We start from the raw sequence: 25,981 nt of genomic DNA, 5'->3' as shown, positions 1-25,981 counted from the left end.
TTCATACAGTTTAGGGCAAGAAAGGACCATTATATCATCCAGTCTCACCTCCTGTATATATCAGGCCATTAAGTTGCATCCAATTACCAATAACTGAGCCTAATTACTTGTTTTTGACTAAAGCCTTAGTTGTGTTTGGTTAAAGCATAATTTCCAGAAAGGCATCTAGTCTTAATTAGCAGTTATCTACAGATGGAGAATCCACCACTTCCCTTGGTAATTTTTTCCAGTGCTTAATCATCTGCATTGTTAAAAATGTGTGTCACATATCCAATTTGAATGTGTCTGGCTTCCAGTCACTGGTTCCTGCTATGCCTTTTTCTGCTAAAATAAAGGGCACTTTAGTACCCAGTATTTTTTCCCATGAATGTACTTATACACTAATCAAGTCACCTCTCAATCTTCTTTCTAATAAGCTAAATAAATTGAGCTCTAAGTCTCACACCATAAGGGATTTTCTCCAGCCCTCAAATAATTTTTGCGGCTCTTCTCGGTAATTCATTAGAGTCCACTCCATCCTTCCTGCGCTGATGTTGGTATCTCTGATGGAAACTAATCTCTTCCACTCCTCTGTGTCATGTGCTACTGCTTCCATATGCTCTCTGGTGTTGAGATTAACTGTTCTGCCCTCCCTAAGGGTTCTTCTTCATGGTTTCTCTTGGGGGTACTCATTTCCTCACACCACTTGGTTTCCACTTGACAGTTTCATCTTGGAGTCTGTGTGCTGGCATCTGGAATATATGACCCAAATATGTCGAGCACATCCTTCTGATCGTGGTGGAAACAAGCTGCTGGTTTGTGATTTCTCACATCTCTTTGTAATGAAATCTTTTCAACCAATGGCCAGAATCTTTCTTAGGCACTTATTTTTGAAGGTGTCTAGTTTTAGTAGATCTCCAGCTCTCATAGCTGTATGTTATCGATGAGATTATGTTTGAACTGAAAATTCTCTGTTTTGTTTTGATGCTATACATATTTGATTTCCCTACATTGTTAAGTTTAGTACATGCTGTGAATGCCTTTCCTATCCTTGATGTCACTTCCTTTCTGAGCTCTCCATTGGCCAGTAAGTTACTGTGACAGATACGGCAATTTCCTGCAATAACCTTGAAAAACCTTATTGTGTTAAGGTTATATATCTTTGGATTTCATTGTATTAAAAATGCAAAGTTTATTTAATGTCTGGGTGGGTGGGTTGGGGGGGGAGGGATGTACCCAATGACCAACTTAAACCCTGGGAAGTGTTATGAGCTTTAAAGGACTATTTTAAACCATGTGCCAGACATGAATGAACTTTTGGGACAAACAAAATTAAGTGGGTTTCCCAAGAAATCTCTAGGGGGGAGTTAATGCAAATGTACCACCGCCCAGATATGCAAAATCCCAGCCTTTTGAAGATATGTCCTGAGGAGAGAGCCACTGTCTTCCAATCACCTATTACATGAGGACAAGATCAAAGGCACAAGATGTACAAAGAAACAAGTTGATCGGTGCAGGCTGTGTATTTGTTCTAAGCCAGGGGTCAGCAACCTGCGTCGGCAGGTTCGGCGGACCACAGCTCCCACTGGCCATGGTTCGCCATCCCAGGCCAATGGGGGCGGCGGGAAGCGGTGCAGGCGAGGGATGTGCTGGCCGCGGCAGGTAAACAAACTGGCCCGGCCTGCCAGGGTGCTTACCCTGGCGAGCCGCGTGCCAGAGGTTGCCGACCCCTGTTCTATGCTAACACCTGTTTTGAACTTGCAACCATGGAAAAGGCCCTAGGTGGGATTTGAAGGACTGATCACCTGCAATAGCCCTTGCTGGAGTTAGGGAAATAGGGGAGATCCCGCTTAAGTTATTAGAATGTGTATAGGTTTTTGTATTATTTTTAATATGTTTGCTCTGTAATTCTATCACCATAAGATTAAATACGCTTGTGTAGAAAGGGCTGTGTGGAAACTATACCTGTGGGCAATTACGCTGTTTATAGCTTCTGAGGAGAAAGCAAAGCAGGCCTGCTTAGGCAGTCTGTCTTGCTGGGCAACTCACAGTGAAGTCTGGAAAAATCTTGGTTAGGAGGGAGAGAGATGCAGGTCTCACCCAAGAGAGGTGATGGTTGAGGTGCTGGGAACCTAGGGGAACCTTGCTGGACCACAGGGGGGAAATACAAGTGCAACTGCCCTGAACTGTGACAGGTGCTGCCCAAGCTGATGAACATTTCTACTCGCTTGATATTTTTGCCTTCCAATGTGATGTTACCGCTTGAGGTATGAGTTCCAGAGACGTTTGTTTTAGCACAACTAATTCTGAGCCATGCTAGGTCTGCCATTGCTGGCAGGTTGTCCGTCTTTGTATGTAACTTTTTTGAGGTGTCACTCAGTAGCACAATATCAACTAAGTCCAGGTCTTCTAAGCATTTGCCATCTACCCATTCTATTCCTGTGTTTGTCTTGTTAATATACTTCTTCACTATCCAGTCTATGGAAATGCCAAACAACAGCGGAGATAAAATGCAGCCCTGTTTCACACCTGTATCCACACAGAACCACTCTGTTGTCTGGTTGTTCACCCTATGAAACAATGAGGAGTCCTTGTGGTACCTCAGAGTCTAACAAATTTATTTGGACACAAGCTTTCATGGGCCAGAACCCACTTCATCAGATGCATGGACATTCAAAAACCAGTAGGAGAACACTGCAATCTCCCTGGTCACTCAATAACAGACCAGAAAGTGGCAATTCTTCAACAAAAAAACTTCAAAAACAGACTCCAACGTAAAACTGAAGAACTGGAATTAATTTGCAAACTGGACACCATCAGATTAGGCCTGAATAAAGACTGGGAGTGGTTGGTTCATTACAAAACCTAAACCTAATTTCCCCAATACTAATTTCCCCTACTGTTACTCACATCTTCTTGTCAACTGTCTGAAATGGGCCACTCTCATTACAAGTTCAAAAGTTATTTTTCCTCCCTTGGTATCCTGCTGTCAATTGAATTGTCTCATTAGACTGACCTCAGACTTGGTAAGACAAATCATATATTTTCATGTATTTATACCTGTTCCTGTATTTTCCACTCCATGCATCTTATGAAGTGGGTTTTAGCCCACGAAAGATTATGCCAAAATAAATTTGTTAGTCTCCAAGGTGCCACAAGGACTCCTCGTTGTTTTTGCTGATACAGACTAACACGGCTACCACTCTGAAACCTGTCAACCTAACAGAGCACTTCTCATCTCTGTATATGGCCTTGATGATGCTGACTATGATTAATCTGTGAACAAAAGTATTGCCAAGCTTGAAATGAACAAAGGTATTGTCAATGTTAGGCCTCAAACTTCAGCTTTGCATAGGTAAAAAGGGCACGCTTTGCAGAGGTAAAAAGGGCACGCTTTGCAGAATGCGCTGCAACCAGATAATCTATTCTGACTCCTATGTGGTAAAATAATCTATAAAGTAACTGGCTACAAAGAGATAAGTAAGCCTAAATTATACAGTCTAACCACATTGAATATTTTGCCGACCCTAATTGGTTGGTCTGTTTTAAAACACATCCAACAGATCAGATAAAAAGTACGAAGGCACGGGATTGTGTTTGTGTTTTGGTCATAAGGGAAATCTGACCCACACACCCTGAACCGAAGGGACATGCACTTCTCGACTGTCCGTACCTGGCCGTGTGGAAAACGGCCAACTGAAGGGTAACGTATTTTCGGATGAATGCAGGGTAAGTTTATGGAGTAAAGAAGTCTGGTTGCTCGAGCTGATTTGATCTCAAGTCTGTATCGATACTATAATGTTAAGAATAGTAGTAAGTAGCTGATGAATAATAACTTCACATGTACTTGTGCTTGTCTTCCGTATAACTTGCCATTTATATTAATTCTTATTCAGTGTTGGTCTTTACTCTTGCTTTTCTTATTTTGTCTGTGTTGCCAATAGGGGCTGCGGAAAGCAGCGCGGGCAAAGGATGTGCTGGCCACGGCTTCCCTCCGCCCCCATTCGCCTGGGACGGCGAACCGCAGCCAGTGAGAGCCACCATCGGCCAAACCTGCCAATGCAGCAGGTAAACAAACTGGCCCGGCCCGGCCCGGCCCGGCCCTGGCGAGCCGCGTGCCAGAGATTGCCGACCCCTGGTCTAATGTCATTAAAAACCTTTTCTGAGGAATAATCAGTAGTTTTAATTTTTCTTATACGGGCACTACTCAACCTCATTACATCTGTGTTGGGTGGTGGGAAGTAATGATCACCCAGGCCCCAATTAAGGTCCTGACACGTGCCTCCTTCTTCCTTTATCTCCGCACTGACAACTTTAGCTGGGATTCCATTGGACTAAAGACTATTCCACAACATATGTCTGTGCAGGCTGTCAAATGTCTTTTGAAAAGCTTCTCTGTACCCTCTCTAACTTTTAAATATCCTTTTAAAAATGTAGACACCTGAACTGTAGGCACTAGTTTACTATCGGTCTCACCAATACCATATATAGAGGTAAAAATCACTTTTCCACTCCTCTTCACTCCTTTGTTTGCATATCCACAGATGGCATTAGCTCTTTTTGCCACAGCATCACACTGGGAGCTCATGTTGAATCACTTGTCCACTATGATCCCTACGATACAGCAAGCAGTCCCCCAATCTGTAGGTATGGCCTGAATTCCTTGTTCCTAGATAAATAACTTTGCACTTGCCTATATTTAGGGCCCTACCAAATTCACAATCCATTCTGGTCAATTTCACAGTCATAGGATTTTAAAAATCATAAATTTCATGAATTCAGCTATTTACATCTGAAATTTCACGGTGTTGTAATTCTAGGGTCCTGACCCAAAAAGGAGTTGTGGCGGGATCGCAAGGTTATTGTGGGGGGTTGTGGTACTGCTACCCTTACTTCTGCGCTGCTGCAGGTGGCAGCACTGCCTTTAGAGCTGGGCAGCTGGAAAGCGGCGGCTGCTGGCCGAGAGCCCAGCTCTGGAGGCAGAGCTCTGCCAGCAACAGCGCAGAAGTAAGAATGGCATAATATGGTATTGCCACTCTTACTTCTGCACTGCTGCCTGCAGAGCTCGGCCATCAGTCAGCAGCCACCACTGGCCAGCCACCCAGCTCTGAAGGCAGCAGCACAGAAGTAAGGATGGCATGGTATGGTATGGTATTGCCACCCTTACCTCTGCACTGTTGCCTGCAGGGCTGGGCCCTCAGTCAGCAGCCACCACTCTCCAGCTGCCCAGCTCTGAAGGCAGCAACGCAGAAGTAAGGGTGGCAATATCATGATCCCCCTAAAATAACCTTGTGAGCCCCACAACCCTCTTTTGAGCCATGACCTCCAATTTGAGAAATGCAGGTCTCCCCTATGAAATCTGTATAGTATAGGGGGAAAGCACACAAAAGACCAGATTTCATGGTCCGTGAAGCATTTTTCATGTCCATGAATTTGGTAAAGCCCTAGCTATATTAAATGTATTTTGTTTGAATGGGCCCAGCTAGCCAAGCAATTCACAACATTCCGTATGACCACCTTGTCTTCATCCTTATTTATCATTCCACCAATCTTTGTAATTTATTTAAATAAATTTATTTATTTATTTAATTTATCGTCCACAAATTTTATATTTACTTCCAGATCACTGGTAAAAAAACTGAGTAGCTGTGGGCTTAGTACCGACCCCAAAGGAACCGCACTAGGGAGGCTCCTGTTCAGCGATGATTTCCCCATTGACCACTCCTTTTTTTGAGACCTGTCAGTTAGCCAGTTCTTAATCCATTTAGTGTTTGCTTTATTGACATTGTATAATGCTAATTTTTTAATCAAAACGTCATATGGTATTAACTCAAATGCCTGACCAAAAGATCTAAGTATATTACCTCTCCGCACTTTACTTAATCAAAGTTGTAATCTCATCAAAGAATGAAATGAGCTTTTTCTGATAGGCCTATTTTCCCATAAAACCATGTTGACTGCCCCTAATTATATTCCCATCCTTCAGTTCTTTATTAACTGAATTCTGTATCAGCTTTTCCATTATTTTACCTATACTTACCCAGGTCATCCCACTTGCCCTGTCTGAATATTGGCCCAACATTAACATTTTTCCAGTCCTGGGGAATTTCCTCAGCATTCCAAGAGTTATTAAAAATTAATAATAGCAGACCAGAGATCTCCTCAGTCATCTTTTTTAGGACTCTTGGGTGGAAATTATCCAGATCTGCTGATTTTAAAAGATTTATCTCTAATGTCGGTCTTGGTTACTAATGGACTACAAATACTTCATCTCATGTGAAACAAAATTGCTGTCTGCTAAGATGTGAACAGTGCACTTCATTTCTTCCTGAAATGCAGCCAATCAAAAATCTAAACAGTAATATGCTGGAAAACTACTACTGGTGCTAAACTCCTGAGAGTTGAGGAAAGTAGATTTCTGTGCAGGGCCGGCTCCAGACCCCAGCGCGCCAAGCGTGCGCTTGGGGCGGCATTTTGCCGGCAGGGCGGCAGGCGGCTCCGGCGGACCTTCCGCAGTCATGCCTGCGGGAGGTCCACCGGAGCCGCGGGACCAGCGGACTTCCCGCAGGCATGACTGCGGAGAGTGCGCTGGTCCCGCAGCTCTGGTGGACCTCCCGCAGGCATGCCTGTGGATGCTCCACCGGAGCCGCGGGACCAGCGCGCCCTCCGCAGGCACGTCTGCAAGAGGTCCCCCGGAGCCGCAGGACCGGCAACCGGCAGCGCGCCCCCTGCGGCGTGCTGCCCTGCTTGGGGCGGCCAAATTCCTAGAGCCGCCCCTGTTTCTGTGTATAATCTAACCTAACCTAACACAAGTTACATGTTCACATCTATACACTTATGCTGGGTGACGTCAATAAAAATGTTTGAAACCTTTTTTTGCAAAAAGAAAAACATCTATACACTATGTTAGCTGTCATTGAAATTAATTTTTAAAACTGAATCTTGACTGTATCAGTTTAAAAAGAGTTCTGCGGTTTTTGTGCCAGTAGTAATTTTTTTTTACATTACTGCTTTAGTAGAACTGCCTACCACAGTACCACTACTAACAGTTCTGAGCCCTTTCCTCTTTTCCCCATCTCCCTACCTGCATTTTCTAATTGCTAGATAGTCCTCTTGCCCAAGTAATCCCAAAACAAATCCAGGTATCAAATTTAAAATTACAGTACTAAAAACACTGTATTACACATAACAGTATTGATTAAGGGGAGGCAATTTTAAATAATTCAGCAAACAACTTAAGCACATTCTTTAGTCCATCACTATTCAATAAAACACTTCAGGACGTGCTTTTAAGTCCCATTCCTATTTTATGCATTTGCTTAAGTTATACTGACTACAATGTACATGTAATACTGCATGACTTCACTAGAATTTGAGCACACATGCTTAAAATTATGTATACGCGTCAATGCTATGCAGGTTCTAAATGAATATATTAAAAATAAAAAAGTTGCCACATGTATATAACACAAGAAACCAGTGTTGGATTTCCAGGGCTGGTTTCTCAAATCCCATTCAGGCAGGGTCTAAGAATACTGTGCTGGCAGCACACTCTGCTCCTGTGGCCACTTCTAAGAAGTGAAGGGATTGGCTCCAGAATGAGCCTAATCCAGCCTCCACTGGTCAAGATAAGTCAGCGTAAGGCAAGAACGTAAGGAAATAGGAAGCATCCTCACATTGCTAGAGAAAATAATTCCTTTCTTGAGCAGAGATAAAACCCTGACTCTGAAAACAGCTACACATATAATGACAACAAGTAGAATGCAAATCTGAAAAACCAGACTCACTGTGGGGTCATTTGTCTCCCGAAGCTTGTGTGTTAATGATAACAACTGTTCCACCGCAACCGTAGGCACATTTGGAATCTGTTTGAAAGACAAAAAAAGTATTTGATATATATTTCATGTTTATGTGTGAATATGTAATTTATATAGACACACATGTATGCACGTACATAAACACAGCCTGCATATATGTAGTGTATATACATTTATTTCAAATAACCAAAAAGGAATAATTGTGTCACAAAATATAAGAATATACGGCAGTGGTGGCCAACCTGTGGCTCTTCAGAAGTTCATATGTGGCTCCTCGTATAGGCACCGATTCCGGGGCTGGAGCTACAGGTGCCAACTTTCCAATATGCCGGGGGTGCTCACTGCTCAACCCCTGGCTCTGCTGCAGGCCCTGCTCCCACTCCACCTCTTATTGTCCCCTCCCTTGAGCCTATGCTCTTCCTCCCAGAGCCTCCTGCACATCACAAAACAGCTCATCGGGAGATGCGGGGAGGGATGGGGAGGCGCTGATCGGCAGGGCTGCCCGTTGGCAGGAGGCGCTTGGAGCTGGGGGAGCTAATGGAGGGCTGCTGACATATTACTGTGGCTCTTTGGCAATGTACATTAGTAAATTCTGGCTCCTTCTCAGGCTCAGGTTGGCCACCCCTGATATACGGTAATAGAAAACAACCACGATGAATTTATACTAATTACAGTAGAAGATACCCTAGACTTAATAATCAAGGAGTCACTTATGCTTTGTGAAAGGATTTCACATCATATAAGAAAAGGGAGTATTTATTGGGGGTGGGAGAGAGGGAGGGATAGCTCAGTGGTTTGAACATTAGCCTGCTAAACTCAGGGTTGTGAGCTCAATCCTTGAGGGGGCCATTTAGGAAACTGGGGTTTAAAAAAAACCACAACAACTATCTGGGGATTTGTCCTGCTTTGAGCAGGTGGTTGGACTAGATGATCTCCTGAGGTCCCTTCCAACCTTGATATTCTACAACTGTATATTAAAACATTCCAGTTCATAATCATATTCACCATTTTAAATAGAAACCAATATTAATAACTGGCCAAAGCATTGCAAGTGCTTACCATTTCTTTAATAACTTGAATTTCTTCATTCCTGGTAAAGGACTTAACATTATGGAACAGAAACAGAGTTAGAAACTCTGGGCCCAACCACTGCTTTGTGCTACTTCCTATGACAGGAGGCTCTGCCAGGGCAACTATTCTGAATGAGGAATGGATTGGAAAGATGGACCTGCAAGAAAATATTTTTTTAAATGCATTACCTGGTCGAAGCAGCAAGTAACAAATCTGAACTTACAAACTCCACCTGAGGTACAATCAATCAATCAATCACGTGAATTACTGTATTAAGCTACAGCCACAATTTCTATTCAGGACATTCGCAATGCAACATAAAAAAAATCAAAACTGACAAAAATTGCATAACGTAAGTAGCAATGTAAAAAACTAAATATATCTCTCATAAATTGTAATGCCTACAACGTTATCTAAGTTTTGGCTTCATCTACAGCATTACCTGCATGCTTCAAGTTGAGCAAATAGCAGTAACCATGCTACCATTTGTTTACTCTTTTGTATGTATGAAATACACAAAATTTACAAATATGATGGTTTTGAAACATTCTCCAAGAGTATCACCTAAAACAGTATTATTAAAAGGCAGTTCTGGGAGGCAACAATATCTTTTGAAGCATCAACAATGGGTAACTTCTTCTACTCAATTAGACAGACAGGAAAGATCATTTTGTATTTAAGGCACTAGACCGGAACTTGGGGAGGATCTGGGTTTAATTCTCAGCTCTGTCACAGACTGACTTCGTGTGTGACTTTGAGCAAATCAGTTAAAACTCTCTGTGTCTCAGATCCCCATCTGTAAAATGGGGATGATACTATCTCCTATCCATTGTCTCTCTTTTCTATTTAGATTATAAGTTCTTCAGGGCAGGGATTTTCTTTTAATATGTTTCTATACAGTGCCTAGCACAATGTGACCCTGATTTCACTTGCGGTCTCCAGGTGGAACTATTTATACAAGTAAATAATAGCAACTCAGATGTAAATTAGTTGGATGTTGCAATATGGCAGGCAATATTTACTCAACACCTCAATTACAATTCCAGACAAATAAGTTAGTATTCAAAAATGAGAAAATTGTAATGCAATCATTCATATTTCTCCTGCCTATTATCATAGGCTATTTTGCACATAATTCTGTTTGAAATTAGAATATTTTGGGCCAAATTCCATCTTTGGTTATTCTTTGGGGAAAATTATGGGTGTAAAGAGGGTAACCGAAGGTAGAAATTGACCCTTCAATTTAAATTACACAATGTACAGCTTAGCAGGCAGATCTGGTATACACAACAAGGATTCTGATACAGCACAGCATATACAGTGAACACCCTTGAAAAACTGTTCACTGAATATGCTGTGCTGTATCAGACTCCCAAATCAAAGCAAACAAAGTGGGTGGCATCGGTTACTCTCAGCCTGAAGTCATAAGCCTAGAAGTTAAACCCTGGTTAATAAAATTAGAAAGAAACGTCTAAAAGCATCATGTGAAATAGGAACCAATGGGTATTTCATTATCTCTACGCACAGAAAAGGTCAGGGAACAGTGACCAATCTTATTATAGGAGAATCTGTTTGAAGATAGGAGATGGCAAGTTTAATTTTTGATTAACCTCTTCTTTTCATTAGTAATAAAAATATTAAACATACATTTGAGCTCACTCCTGGCCCTGGCTCTGGTCCTTTCACAATGCTTCTGTGTCATAAAGGATCCATAGCTCAGTCAGATTTCCTCATCTGAGGATTCCCCCAGTGCAGCTGGGGGCATTCTGGCATGTGGCAGGGAGTGGATGAGATGGGTAACACAGCCAGAGCACAGTGCACTATGGCAATCCCCCTTATGGGTATAGCCAGTTGGGCACAGTTTCTCTTTTTGTTCTCATTAACTAATCTACTAAGCACTTTACTTGTATATTCTCCTCTTCATAATTTGCTCTGTGGCCTGGTGGAACATCTGTTTCAGTTTCCCAGTTTGTAAATGGGAACAATATTCATCTGCTTCACAAGGGTGTTGTTTGGATTCATGTTTGTTCAATCTCTTAACAACGTAAAGCTAAATATTTAATTATTATTTTAAAAAGGGCTTAATCCTGCAAGCTGGAGAGAATCCTCCATCCAACATCAACTGGAGATGAGGTTGTTCAGTACCTTGCAGGATCAGGTTCTAAACCAGGGATTGGCAACCTTTGGCACGTGGCTCGCCAGGGTAAGCACCCTGGCGGGTCGGGCCAGTTTGTTTACCTGCCGCGTCCGCAGGTTCGGCTGATCACGGCTCCCACTGGTCGCAGTTTGCTGCTCCAGGCCAATGGAGGCAGCAGGAAGAGGTGGTCGGCACATCCTTTGGCCTGTGCCGCTTCCCGCAGCCCCCATTGGCCTGGGACGGCGAACCGCAGACAATGGGAGCCACGATTGGTCGAACCTGCAGGCGCAGCAGGTAAACAAACCGGCTCGGCCTGCCAGGGTTCTTACCCTGGCGAGCCACGTGCCAAAGGTTGCCGATCCCTGCTCTAAACCATCATAGCCACTGTTTCTTTGTGGAGCTATATTCATTAAGTGTATGCCATATTTGATCACTCTGCAGACAGAAGCCATATAAGTAACCCCAAAGCCTAACACACTAAAACCTAGAATAAAACTTACTGGCGTGATTGGCAATACTTTATTAATGTTGAGTACCAGACATTTTCATTCTTTCCTCTTGCCTGTTCAATCTGTAGGTCAGACAAGTAGGGGAGATCATGAGACCCTATTTCTCTCCACCAAAGAGTAAGAAGAATCTTAGGCCTTGTCTACACTACAGCGGAAATTCAATCTAAGCTACAAAGTTTGAGTTACATGAATAGCGTAACTCAAATCGGCGTAGCTTAAACCTACTTACCGCGGGGTCCACACTACAAGATGTCAACGGGAGAGCGTCTCCCGTCAACTCCCCCCTACTGTTCTTGATCCAGTGGAGTACAGGAGTCTTCACTAGACCCAGTAAATCGACTGCCAATGCATTGATTGTTGATCCCCCGTAAGTGTAGGTAAGTCCTTACAGAAAATAACCTTACTGAAGGTCGAGCAGAGAATGCAGTCCCACCAGTGCAATGCTAAAGACTAATTTCTTGTCTTTGGCACACAAATAGCATTCCCTTGCTGCCTCACATAAATTTTTCATTTATTTGTCTTTTCTTCTTCTACAGTTTCACAAACCATCTTTTAATACTGCAAACAAAATGAGAACGAATGTATGAGTGGTGATCATTTACAAAAGAGTATCGCCACATGAGAATATAATTGTGTGTCAGAAGGTTAGGTGTTTGCTTATGAAATAATTCTGTAGTTCATGTATTGACAACACAAATTTAACTATACAACTATACTTTAAAGGAGCTTAAAATAGAGGACATATATTTAAATTAAAGGGAAAAACTATGTTGCATCTTTTCAAATATTCCATCACTTATCCCTGCCAGAATAAAAAGTTATCAAGCATCTGTTTCCTTTTTACTTTTCTGCAATGTATAACACACTGGCTTGGATTACTGGGTTTTTTTTTATTAACTGACTGCTTTAGTATATGTTCAAATACTCTAAAACTGAATGAACAAACAAAAATAAGTGAAAATAAACAACTCAGAACTAAAGGGTGGTGAATATACTCAGTTAAAATTTAACAATATTGGAGCTTCTATTGTCTACAAAATTCACCTTCTGCTTATATTTGTCTCATATGCTGTATGTGCTCTCTTTTAGCCTAGTCACATGGACACTAATTCACTGCCTTTAGGGTGTTAAGAATACCCAGCCATGCATTATAATCGGCTCCTTTCAGCTTCTGAAGCAAATCTGATTATATAAACATTTCTATACTTTTCTCTAATAGCTGCCTTTCTGTTTACTATACTAAATGTTTAATATGTGGAAAAGTCTAAAAACAAAACAAAAAAAAACATCCAAACAGGTTAAAATACTATTTCATAGAGAAACTAGTGCTTTGCCCTATGTCTTCCAACTGTATTTATAGTTATGGAATGCCACCTTCACAATATCTACCTCAGCAAATGATTATGTAGGAAAATTCTACACAGAAAGCCTGCATCTACATTCTGAATCAATTTTAAGTGATTGCATTTCTTCACTCAGAACTAGTTCAACATAGTGAATCATACAATTCTATTAATAGCTAAAACTGTGCAGCAACAATTTCTCTATACGTAGAGAGTTTTTTTAAGTCCCTTCCTCATCCACCAGCATAGATTTCTTCCCCCATTATCCATAATCTACAAAATAAAATTTCCCCATGTGACTGGATGCCATTGTACCTGGACTGTTTAGTAATAACACCGCACAACTGGCCAAAGAGAAGGCCAGTGGAAACAATTTTCAATGCAGGAGGCTAGCTAGCTCATATATAAAAGGCCTTCAACTGGCCAATGAGTATCCTCCATCCCCATAACCGCAAATCAGCTTCTTGAGCTCGTCATGTCTGACAGAGTCATCCCACCCACCCACCCACACGGCACCTAACCCTTGTTTAAAAAAATTAGTGCAGACTATGGAAGTAGTAACATGGTGGAACATCAAGCAAAAATGTAACTGACGGCATGTGTAAGATCTTCTGAGTCAGAAATAAATTTTATTAGCTATTAGAGAAGTTATCAGCTTTAACATACATCCTCCAAAAATTTTAATTCAAGAATAAAACTATGATTTTTAGCCTGCAAAACCACTGTAATATTATCTCATTTGATTTTTGTAACCTAAACAAATAACATGCCACCACTCCACTCAATCCCTCAAATTCTACCCCGCTTCTTAATTTAAAATGTTTGACTCTCAGTAACACATGTAATTTCTCTGGGTCATAACACAGCCTGTGTAATCTCCCCTCCAAAAATAAATAAAATAAAGTAATGTTAAAATAAAGCAGTTGTTATTCTGTCAGAAGAATCATCTTATCAGCTTTGGAAATTTTTATTAAGTGTTGGGTTATACAGTATCTAAAATACTACAGATTTACTCTGGGTGGGCATCTGTGTTATTATTATTGAATAGGTGCTCAGATTTCAAAAATATGTTAATGCTTAATTAAAGTAACTAAAAGAAAGCAGGTATAACCTTTCCCATCATGTTTACTTTACTATTAATCCTTTTACAGATGAAAAGATCACTTGAAAGATTTGTTCAAATGTTTCTTGCTTCTTTCGAAGAGGATACCTTCTACAATTCCACTAAAAATGCCTTTTCTTTTCATTCTTAAAAAGGAAAAACCCTAAGGAATTTGCCTCATATCATCCAACCTCCCCAATTAATTTGGATTTGAGAATTTTTGCAGAAGTTTTGGATCGCTGGTTGGAGTCTGTTCTCCCATGTCTTATATCAACTGATCAAACAGGTTTTATTAAAAATAGGAATTCAGTGTTAACATTCATATAGTACAGGGTCTAATTGGACAACCAAGAAAAGTAGTATCTACTTGCTTTTCCCGGTGCAGAAGAGGTGTTTTATTTCACCTAATTTACTACCAAGAGTCACCTTATTATTGAGGTAAGTTATAAGGAAATATAGAGAAGAACAGAAGATTTTTTGTATTTTACTTCAGAATCCAAATATATATTATACAAAAGACCCGTGCAATTATACCCATCAGATAGTTGACATACAATTCCTAATGTGTATTTTCCTGCTACACACAAGACTCTGTTCTAATTACAGGCAAGCCATAATGCCTTGTATACTGTAAAAATCAGCTATTGCTCTCGGTCACTGTAAAACAATATATTGTTATTTATCACAATATAATAAGTATAAAACCCACATTATTTAAACTGTAGTGTCATCTAAGAATAACAGTTTAATCTCTTCAGAATTTATGAAAGATAGTATTACATATTAGATTATATTTGTTTTGAATAACATAAAATAGAATCCTGGCCATTAACTGAAATCAGTCAGTACAATGACTGTGTATCTGTCTGGCCATCAAAGGACTTGAAATATTTCAACAGAGAGAATATTTCTAGCAGACAACTGGCAGTGAAAAAGCAAGAAGAATAAGTATGACAGGCCCCAACCTATCCTTAGTATTTCCAGCCTCATGTTAATTCTAAATTACATACCAGCTTTCTAGCTAATCTACTGAAAGAAATAATTATAATATTACACTTTTTTTTGGTTTAACTCTCAATGTCTCTTAATAAAATGCTTCAAAACAATGCAGTGCATCTGTGGGTATGACTACACAGCAAAGAATAACTTGCACCTGGCCCATGCGAGCCAACTTGGGCCCACAGTGCTCAGACAGCGGGGGTGTTTCACTGCTATGTAGACTTTTGGGCTTGGGCTGGACCCAAACTCTGGGACCTTCCTACCCCACATGGTCCTAGACTCTAGGGCTCCAACCTCAGCCTGGAAGTCTACACAGCAATAATACAGCTCTGCAGCCCGAGCTCCGTAAGCCAGAGTTGGCTGGCATGGGCCAGCTGCAGAATTTTCTTTGCTGTGTAGACATACCCTATGTGTCTAAACTTTTATGTATTTATATTGTTTCTTTAATCTCTCTCAGCTAGGATATTTTAATGTTTCTGCTCTAAGATTCTCTTTCAAGATTTTTCTTCTCATGCTAACACAAAAAGTATTGAGGATAACAATATTAAAAACAGATTCTATTACTGATTTAAAAAGGAAGCATCTTGCAAGAAACTTTAGTAACATCAAGCAATAAAATAGAAGACTCTTTACAACCTGAATCACATACAAACTACTTTGCATACCATGTTCGTGTCTAAGAAATTACCTCTGCTGTAGTTCCTTATCGGAGAGCTGCAGTTCATCTTTTAAACTTTGATACCTATCTTCTCTTAGTAATCTGGTGCCATCATAAAGAGTCAGTTCTCTGTCATGGATTAGCCTATTCAGGAATTCAAAAGAGAACAAAAATCTAGTATTTAATTGCCTTAGTTTTTACAGTTATCTCAACCAATGTTACTTTAATGAGGAATTCATCCAAGAAGCCTTAATTTCAATGCCTGAGTTATTAACAAAAGTTGAGACCTATAAGCTTTCAGTGAAGGACCTTGTGATGAGAAAAATGCCAGTTAAATCGTAAGCTCAAGAAAGAACGTAACATATTTTCTGTAAGTACAGTGCATAACACCATTTATGACAGATTTTTTTTTCAGAAATAAACAAACCACTGCAGACCATACATGAAGACTTTCTATTATACTCTCACTGTGAATGGCATGAAATTCAGAATATTTTTGTCCGACTGGTACATAGTGCTGTACTCCTATTTTGCTCCTAGAAGCAATACATTTTAGGAGTCATCTTAATTGATATATATTCTGTTAGTGAAAATGAAAAGAATCAGAGGTGAACAAAATGCACAAAAGAAAAAATGGACTTATGCCTGGCCCTGCACTACCTTGTCCTGCTTTTTTTGTAATGTGTGAAGGCGGCATGAAAGGTCTTTGCAAGTCTGTTTATTCTTATAGATGGAGTTCTGCTTAAGCTTTTATATCAGAACTTCAGGTCTTGTCTACTTCGAATACTTTTGGGATGAATGGAGAACTAACAGGGAGTATGACAGCACAGGTTCCAGGGAAGTGAAACCTAGTTGAAAGAGAGGAAATTATTTTTATTTAGACTGTTGGTTTTGCTAACAGCTGCGTAACTACAAAACTTGGGTGAAAAGCTCTTTTTGTTAAGGATTCAACACCACTTCCCCGTTAGCAATGTGCTGACAAATCTCCCTATTTGCAGTCAAGTATCAGAGGGGTAGCCGTGTTAGTCTGGATCTGTAAAAGCAGCAAAGAGTCCTGTGGCACCTTATAGACTAACAGACATATTGGAGCATGAGCTTTCGTGGGTGAATACAGGACTCTTTGCTCCTATTTGCAGTATAGTTGTAGCCATGTCAGCCCCAGGATATTAGAGAGACAAGGTGGGTGAGGTAATATCTTTTATTGGACCAACTTCTGTTGATGAGAGAGCCACGCTTTTGAGCCACAAAGACCCAAAGAAGAGCTCTGTGTGACTCAAAAGCTTGTCTCTCTCACTAACAGAATTCTGTTCAATAAAAGATACTACCGCACCCACCTTGTATCTAATAACTCCCTATACACATTTCTGAGTCATCCAAGAAGTGCATCAACAAAAAAAAAAAGGGAAGACAAGACTTGGCATTCCTGTTATTTTTACAAAAAACCAAAACAAGCAGAATATTTTTGGAGGTGTGAAAAGAGAGAGAAAAACTATTCAGGTCTTTGTACAACAAATCATAAAGAAGCAAAAAAAAAGAGCACAAACCTACGTTTTTTTCTTTTTCAGATCACTTCAGTCAAAGAAAAAATTAAGAAAAACAGAAAGCAAAGAAAAACTTTTCATATTTATCAAATTATAGTGAAACTAACAGGGTTTGATCAATAGCAATTTGGAACTGCCATCTTCCTAATTACATATTAGAGTACAAATACAGTTTGAAAATAAAATGGGCTAGCTATGTTTAATGCAAGGATCACCTTGGTATCTAATAAAAAACTGAAGATCAGAAGAGATTATTAGGTTTTCAGAAAGTTCAGATGTTAACTGAATTTTCTAGTTTATGCACTACAAATGCTGTCAGATGTTTGTATCAAATATGTAAGCACAATGATGAAAGTCTCATTTGGAATAAAACTTAAAACATTATAAGATTTTATGAGGTGCAAACCAAAACGAATTGAAGATATGTATATTCAAAAGTGATATTTTTACTTGTTCCAAGTAAAAAGAAAATTTTCATTCCTACAGGCAGTTTTGGGCTCCTTATTATGGTGCAGATTCTGATACCTCCTTACTCCTGATTATCACTTTCCTTCACAAGTGGTCCCATTAACATGATCACTCATGGAGAAGGGTATTACTATTCAACATGAACACAAGTGTCAAAATCTGGCCTTATATGAGTAGTAATTATTAACTAATAATACAGTTTACATTATTATGTGTAACTTTTAGGATTTTTGTTTTTAATTCATAAGAACATAAGAATGGCCATACTGGGTCAGACTAATGATCTATATAGCCCAGTATCTTGTCTCTGACAGTGGCTAGTGTCAGATGCTTCTGGCACAGGTTTAGGGAAACCCAGAGCATGGAGTTGTATCCCTGACTATCTTGGCTAATAGCTATTGATGGACCTATCCTCCATGAATTTATCCAATTCTTTTTTTAACCGAGTTATACTTTTGGTCTTCACAACATCCCTTGGCAGTGAGTTCCATAGGTTGACTGTGTGTTGGATGAAGAAATACTTCCTTTTGGTTTGTTTTAAACTTGTTGCCCATTAATTTCCATTGGGTGACCCCTAGTCCGTGTATTATGCGAAGGAGAAAACACTTCCCTATTCACTTTCTCCATACCATTCATGATTTTATAGACCTCTATCATATGCTCCTCCAGTCATCTCTTTTCTAAGCTGAATAGTCCCAGCCTTTTTAATATGTCCTAGTATGGAAGCTGTTCTATTCCCCTAAACATTTTCGTTGCCCTTCTCTGCACCTTTTCCAATTCTAATATATCTTTTTTGAGATGCGGTGACCAGAACTGCACACTGTATTCAAGGTGTGGGTGTACGATGGAGATATATAGTGGCATTATAATATGTTCTGACTTATCTATCCCTTTCCTAATGGTTCCTAACATTCTGTTTGCTTTTTTGACTGCCAGTGCACATTGAGCAGATGTTTTCAGAGAATTCTCCACGATGACTCCAAGATCTCTTACCTGAGTGGCAACAGCCAAGTTAGACTCCATCATTTTGTTTGTATAACTGGGATTATATTTTCCAATGTGTATTACTTTGCATTTAGTGACACTGAATTTCATCTGTCATTTCGTCATCCAGTCACCCAGTTTAGTGAGATCCCTTTGTAACTCTATCACTCAGATTTGGATTTTAACTGCCTTGAGTAATTTTGTATCATTGCAAATTTTGCCACCTCACTGTTCACTCCCTTTTTCAGATCCCTTTAATCAATTTACTAAATAATTCCAAGAAAGCATTTTTCAGAGTGAGTATAATTAATCAGTCATTTAGAAGCAGAATGCATTTTCAAATACTATTTATAATGTCTTTACTACTTAATAAATGTTAACTTATTAATGTTTAGGCCTCATAGTTTTGACTAGGATAGAAACAAATACATTTTCTAACTTAGTTAGAAGTACAGCATGAACAAACAGCTGCAATTTCCAATATTAATAAAAGTTTACATAACACACTCAGGGCTTGCTTCTGCTCTCAATAGCTATATCCCTGTATCATTATCCCAACATAATGTATTCTATAAAAATCCAACACCTTGACTGCAATTTTACAATATACCTGGAGTTGCACAGCTGTGTATTTGCAAACAGGACACAGTTTCTGAGCATGAATGTCCTGAATAAACAAGTCTCAAGCACTGTGCTTAACAGGGCTCCCATACCAACCTTTGTAGTACAGCTAGGGTGCCAGAGTTGACGCGATGAATACCATCAAGAATAACAAGCTTCCCATCCAAGGCAGCAGTAACAAGTGGAGATGGTCTCCAAGCAGTGTCTCCATTTGGAAGAGTATACCTTTGCTGCACCAAATCTCGAGCTGTCATATCCTGTGAGTAATAATCATCAAAAGAGTGCATTTAAACTAGGTTTATCAAATGATTAAAAAAATTAATCACAATTAATCGCTCTGTTAAATAATAATAGAATACTATTTATGTAAAGAGTTTTGGATATTTTCTACATTTTCAAATATATTGACTTCAATTACAACACAGAATATAAAGTGTACAGTGCTCACTTTATATTTATTTTTATTATAAATATTTGACTATAAAGAACAAAAATAACAGTAGTTAGTAATAGTTCACCTAACACAAGTACTGTAGAGCAATCTCTTTATCATGAAAGTTGAACTTACAAATGTAGAATGATGGCCAAAATATAACTGCATTCAAAAACAAAACAATGTAAAACTTTAGAGCCTACAAGTCCACTCAGTCCTGCTTCTCGTTCAGCCAATCACTCAGACAAACAAGTTTGGTTACATTTGCAGGAGATAATGCTGCCTGCTTCTTGTTTACAATGTCACCTGAAAGTGAGAACAGGCGTTCACATGGCACTGTTGTAACTGGCATCGCAGGATATTTATGTGTCAGATGCACTAAAGATTCATATGTCCCTTCATGCTTCAACCACCATTCCAGAGGACATGCATCCATGCTGATAATGGGTTCTGCTTGATAATCATCCAAAGCAGTGTGGACCGACGCATGTTCATTTTCATCATCTGAGTCAGATGCCATCAGCAGAATGTAGCTTTTCTTTTTTGGTGGTTCGGGTTCTGTAGTTTCCGCATTGGAGTGTTGCTCTTTTAAAACTTCTGAAAACATGCTCTACACCTCGTCCTACTCAGATTTTGGAAGGCACTTCAGATTCTTAAACCTTGGGTTGTGTGTTGTAGCTATCTTTAGAAATCTCACATTGGTACCTTCTTTGCATTTTGTCAAATCTGCACTGAAAGTGTTGTTAAGAGAAACAACGTGTGCTGCGTCATCATCCGAGACTGCTATAATATGAAATATATGGCAGAATGTGGGTAAAACACAGTAGGAGACATACAATTCTCCCCCAAGGAGTTCAGCCACAAATTTAATTAATACATTATTTAGTTAACAAGCGTCATCAGTATGGAAGCATGTCCTCTGGAATGTCGGCCGAAGCATGAAGGGGCATACAAATGTTTAGCATATCTGGCATGGAAATACCTTGCAATGGTGGACTTGTAGGCTCTTAAGTTTTGCATTATTTTATTTTTGAGTGCAGTTATGTAACAAAAAAAAAAATCTACATTTGTAAGTTGCACTTTCACCATAAAGAGATTGCACTACAGTACTTGTATTAGGTGAATTGAAAAATACTATTTCTTTTGTTTGCCATTTTTACAGTGCAAATATATGTGTGTGTATATATATATATATATAAACACAATATAAAGTGAGTGCTGTCTACTTTGTATACTGTGTAGTAATAGAAATCAATATATTTGAAAATGTAGAAAAACATCCAAAAATATTTAATATATTTAAATTGATATTCTATTGTTTAACAGTGCGATTAAAACTGCAATCAATCACAATTACCGGTAATTGTTTTGAGTTAATCACATGAGTTAACTGTGATTAATTTGCTGCCCTAATTTAAACTATATTATACTGTTCTATCAGAGCTTGATTTCATTGGCAAGTACTGTATTTTGTTTTTTTAAGGGGCAAATACCCAAATGGATTTAGGCAAGAAATCTTTGACCACTTTCCCACAGAACTCTAGATGTATACATACAGTGTTTTAAATCAAATTTTAGTTTCTACACACATTAACAATGCCTTTTCAATACTCCAACAAAAGGGAAACTTTTAAAAGCATTTTAAATGGAATTTTTGTTGTATGCAATACGTGTATTTGAGAACTACAAGGCTTTGAGTATAGAAGGGAACAGCAATTGTCATCTGGCATCAACTGAAGTCACTCAGCTGTAAGATCCTGCAGAAATTATAATTAAATCAGATACTGATTTCACTGATGTGAAACACAGGTAAAAAATTCTGTTAATTTCTAAGATCCAGCAAAATAAAATACAACTGATATATTTAAGAGGGGGAAGAGAGGGTAAAACAATAGAGGGGCCAGGAGCCCTCACACAAAATGGAGTAGAGTTCCATACGGACTCTCTGCACCTCAGCATAGAAGGTACTTTTGTAGACAAAGCAACAGCAAATCAGAGGATGGGGCCAGCATATCAGCCACCACATATATTTATTCTTTGGGTTCCCTCATAGGAGATGCTCCCCATTGCTATGGAGGAAATTGCAGTGGTCACCATGTGGCCTGGATATGAATTCCTTCCGCCTGCACTTTCAGTGCAGATGATCTAACCAGGGCATAGCCCCATAACTTTGGTTGCAGAGTGGATAAAAATCAATGATTTTTTTTTAATTTAAATTGAATGTTTTTGACAAAATGCTGTTTGAGAAAAAACCTATCTAAAGATAGTTTTAATTAAGATACATTATAGTTCAAATATATCTCATCATGGAATAGGGGTTATAAATTCTAATTATATAGTATGAGACAATATATTCATGTAATGTTTAAGAAAAGTTTTGTAAATGAGTTCCAACAGTTCATGGATTAGGGACCCAATCTTATGTGGCTTCTGTACTGATTATTTAGGTTAATCTTACTATCTGCCCAATGGGACTCAGTGTTCAGTCTAGAAGATACCATCAGAGATGCTTAGTTTTGTAGTTCTCAAACTGTGGATTTGTGTCTCCAGTGATAACATGCTTGTTAACAGCAAAAATGTTTTTAAAGAAATACATACATAATATAGAGAGGTGAGAAATAACAGACCTCTACCGTATTGTCCTTCTGAAAATTTGTGTACACAGAGTCAAAAGTGCAAAGTTTCAAAGAGTTGAATTAATAGAAGATTGTTGGGGGCGAAATAGATCTGGACAAGGAGAAGTCTGGAGATAAACGTGAGAAGGGAGGGACAGGCAGTAGAAACAAAAGTGAAACTGTTTGAGCAGCATATTCCAGAAGTCTTGAGGTCTGTCTGAGTGTAGCCTTCATTTATTTGAGCTCTACCATACCATTCTCACACTAGAAGGGAAAACCTATAATGGCAGCAGGCTTTAAAAGAGACCCAGTTTGGGAATATTTTAATGAAGTTCCTCTACCTGTATGTAAGACAGGCATGCGTGCAAAATGCAAACAGTGCTACAAAGAAATGCAAGGCCTGGTTGCCCAAATGAAACAACATCATGAGAAGTGTTCCTTCTCAGAAGGAAGCTGTGTTTAAGATGATAAAAGGAACATGTCTGAATATGCAGGATCTTCAGGTTGGTAACAACCAACAAGAATGCACTTTTATGTAGAAATCCATGATTAAATCAAGTCTTCTTGACTAGTGATTTAAATAATTATTTAAATCAAATCCACCCTATTTGGTTGTTTGCAGTGAACAGCATTGGCCTAAAAATCAGAGGTGGGAAAAATATTTGTTGCTGCAGTTGCAGCTTTTGCAGTCTTCTTACAACACTAAATCCTTTGAACTTTAAACAATGAAAATAGAATAAATTACATCATATAGCCTGGATCATTTCCTCTTTCTGCATTTCCTTAACAGTCTTAAAATAACAGGACAAAGTCTTGTTCCTTTGATGCTTCCACTGATATGTAACTTAAGGTTTCACCATCAGTACCATAAAATCAACACATCTTTTTACTGTTGTACTCATTCACCATTTTGCTTCACTACCGAAATACTGAGTCTACACATAGAATGAGAAACATATCTTTATCAAAACAAAGGAAAATATACCAAAAATATTTCTGTGCTCTTGAACTGCCACTTATTTCAAGAAATTCTCTATACATTCTGTAGTTAATAAATGCTGCACAGGAGAATGTACTATAATTCAAAATTAGATTAAATTTTACTTTATACCTGACTCCTCTTTGGGAATGAAATTAACTGTGCGTAGTATGAATTCATTAAGCTAAGACTAACATTGAAAGCAAATGAAGACAGATACCAATAGCCCAAATGGAAAACCTAAATTTGCTGAAGATAGAAAATCAGAAGAGCAGAATGCAATAAAGTATAATTCAGAAATTAAATCAAACTTCACATCATATTCTAAATGACTTGAATTGGATTTGATCTGGTTATGTAGAGATGAAAAACTATCTTGTTACCAATTCTCTCAATTATTCAATTTCTGTGCTGTGGTTAAAGTTATTGGTTTTTTGTCCAAAGATTTTTTATTCATATTTATTTAACCTTGTTTACTTATTTAAATATTATACTAGTTATATATTTCATATTGTTATACTCTGAAGTTGAAAAACAACTGTATTTTTAATTTTTTTTTCTGTTGTGAGCCAAGTCCTTGTAAAGCCTCATTTGGTTATAAGACAGAAAGTGTATTCCTTTTCCCTTTGGACTCATGTCCCTTTGGACTCAAGCTTTCATTGTGTTTTAAGGAGGTTAATTCTTTGATTTCTTTGGTTTTATTTTACACCAGATATTTCAATTTATTCTTCATTGTTGCTTCATTACTCTTTCTCTGTCTACAAGTGATTTGACAACTACTCTTATAGTGTGAATGTCAAAAAGAAACAACTTTCATTAAGGATTCTGAAAACCTTTTATATCAAAAGAAGAGGATCCAAATAATCTAAAGCAGCGATTCCCAAAAGTTTACATAAATTGTCTTTTAATGCAGAGATTGTTTCATGGAGGCCTTCCTCTCCCATTTTGTTCTCATGTATCACCTTTTCTCCCATTTCTGATTGCATAAAATCCCTTTAGCAACTACAGCAATTGCTTACATGGGAAAGTAATTTTAGGAAAGTATTTAATTTATTTTTAGTTCTCTTTGAATGCACTTAAGCAACTGGAAATGAGGAGAAGCAGAAGCCTAAGTACCATATGACCAGCCAGCTCTTTCCTGTGGACAACAGCTTGGGAAACGCTAGTCTAAATTACTTTAAAACATTCCTCTCCTGCAGATGTTCCAGAAAAATCTAATATTCAAACAGTAGTAGCTTTAACACAATTCTCACTTTGATTTTTTTTTCCCAGAAAGTAATTATCCTATATAAGCATATTAATACTTTTTTTTTAACTGAGGTGTCTTTCATTAAACCAGCCATTTGTTGTTATGTGATCTCAAAATTTTCTCTATTACTTCATTCCTATTTTCTGTTTGAGAAATCTTAGCAGAATGTGAGTCCAACTGGGCATCAAAAGTAAGAAACCTAGAGTCTCTAGCCTCTGAATTGTGAAGAAAATGATCACTGTTGGCGAAGCAATGGGAACTGGCTACGCGGGATGGCTTCTATTGCCATACACCTCTACCCTGATATAACATTGTCCTCGGGAGCCAAAAACTCTTACCGTGTTCTAGATGAAACCGCGTTATATTGAACTTGCTTTGATTCGCCGCAGTGTGCAGCCCCACCCCCCTGGAGACCTGCTTTACCGAGTTATATCTGAATTTGTGTTATATCGGGGTAGAGGTGTAGTTGCGAAAGGGGAGTGAGATGTAAGGGACATAATACTTGTCATTTTCATTAGATCCTTGGGAGCCATGCAAAAGTCACTAAGTAAAAACATGCTCCCCCCCTCGTGTGTGTGTGTGTGTGTGTGTGTGTTAGTGTTATTTTAGGAAATAAAATATGGGCAATTTCATTTCTTCCCAGAACTTTTTCCTGAAGGCTACTGAATTAAGCCTGAAGTGGGGAAAATATGTTATTTCTTCAGCTGAATTTTACTTCATTGAATATTTCTGTGCCTATATTATTACTTGCTAAATTATAATTGACGATGAAGACACAAAAATGTATTGAATTTTAGGATTAGGATTATCGTAAGAGATTTTGGCCTCTTAAAGACGCCAAAAAGACTGTTTTTTCTGACCCAAAAAGGTGAAACTAGATCTGATAGTTATTAAACTCTATATTGCCTAGTTATTGAATGAATGCATGTAGTTAATCATTTGTTCTAGTATCAGATTAAATTATTGCATATATTGATATGCAATGCTAATTACTTAATATCATAAGTTTAATTTTTTTTGTAGAAACCAGATATTTCCTACTTTTAGTTTTTAGTTTATAAATTCTTAGTAATTTCCAGCAAAAACTGGATACATATTTTGGAAATGTACTTATAATTAGGCTTGGAAAGATTAGATACAATTTGTGTTTTAATGGTTCTGATCCTTGACATTAATTTTGTCTTGATTTTATGTTATTTCTATAATAAAATTGTTGATGTTATATAAAAACACTAGTATATATTTTAAAAATTATTTTATACAGAAAATAAATATATATGTATTCTGGCAGACTATATATATATACATATATATACACTGAATAACAAGTTTAAAAATTGTCATGTGTTTCCCTTATTAATATCACTTAAATATAGCTTTATAATTCCAAAAAGTCAAAGAAATGTCTTTGCAAACTCTCTTTCCTTAGAATCTGATCTAACTCCCACCGAAATCAATGGAAAGACTCCCATTCAC

The 25,981-nt window shown here is 38.4% G+C and overlaps 1 protein-coding gene across 1 annotated transcript in view; it reads right to left on the bottom strand.

The window, feature by feature from the left end:
• VWA8 (von Willebrand factor A domain containing 8) overlaps positions 1–25,981 on the bottom strand; it is a 277,696-nt gene that overhangs the window by 152,583 nt on the left and 99,132 nt on the right. Inside the window, exons 13-16 of the mRNA XM_039506868.1 lie at positions 19,326–19,486; positions 15,646–15,759; positions 8,856–9,024; positions 7,767–7,844 (exon numbers count right to left, since the gene is read on the bottom strand). Of these exons, the coding sequence (XP_039362802.1) occupies positions 7,767–7,844; positions 8,856–9,024; positions 15,646–15,759; positions 19,326–19,486 (522 nt within the window). The remainder of the gene's footprint in view (positions 1–7,766; positions 7,845–8,855; positions 9,025–15,645; positions 15,760–19,325; positions 19,487–25,981) is intronic.

The sequence above is a fragment of the Mauremys reevesii genome, linkage group 1, assembly GCF_016161935.1.
Source record: "Mauremys reevesii isolate NIE-2019 linkage group 1, ASM1616193v1, whole genome shotgun sequence".
Classification (NCBI taxonomy): domain Eukaryota; kingdom Metazoa; phylum Chordata; order Testudines; family Geoemydidae; genus Mauremys; species Mauremys reevesii.
Note: the sequence above shows the minus strand (reverse complement) of the source record. Positions and strands in the feature narration are given on the sequence as shown.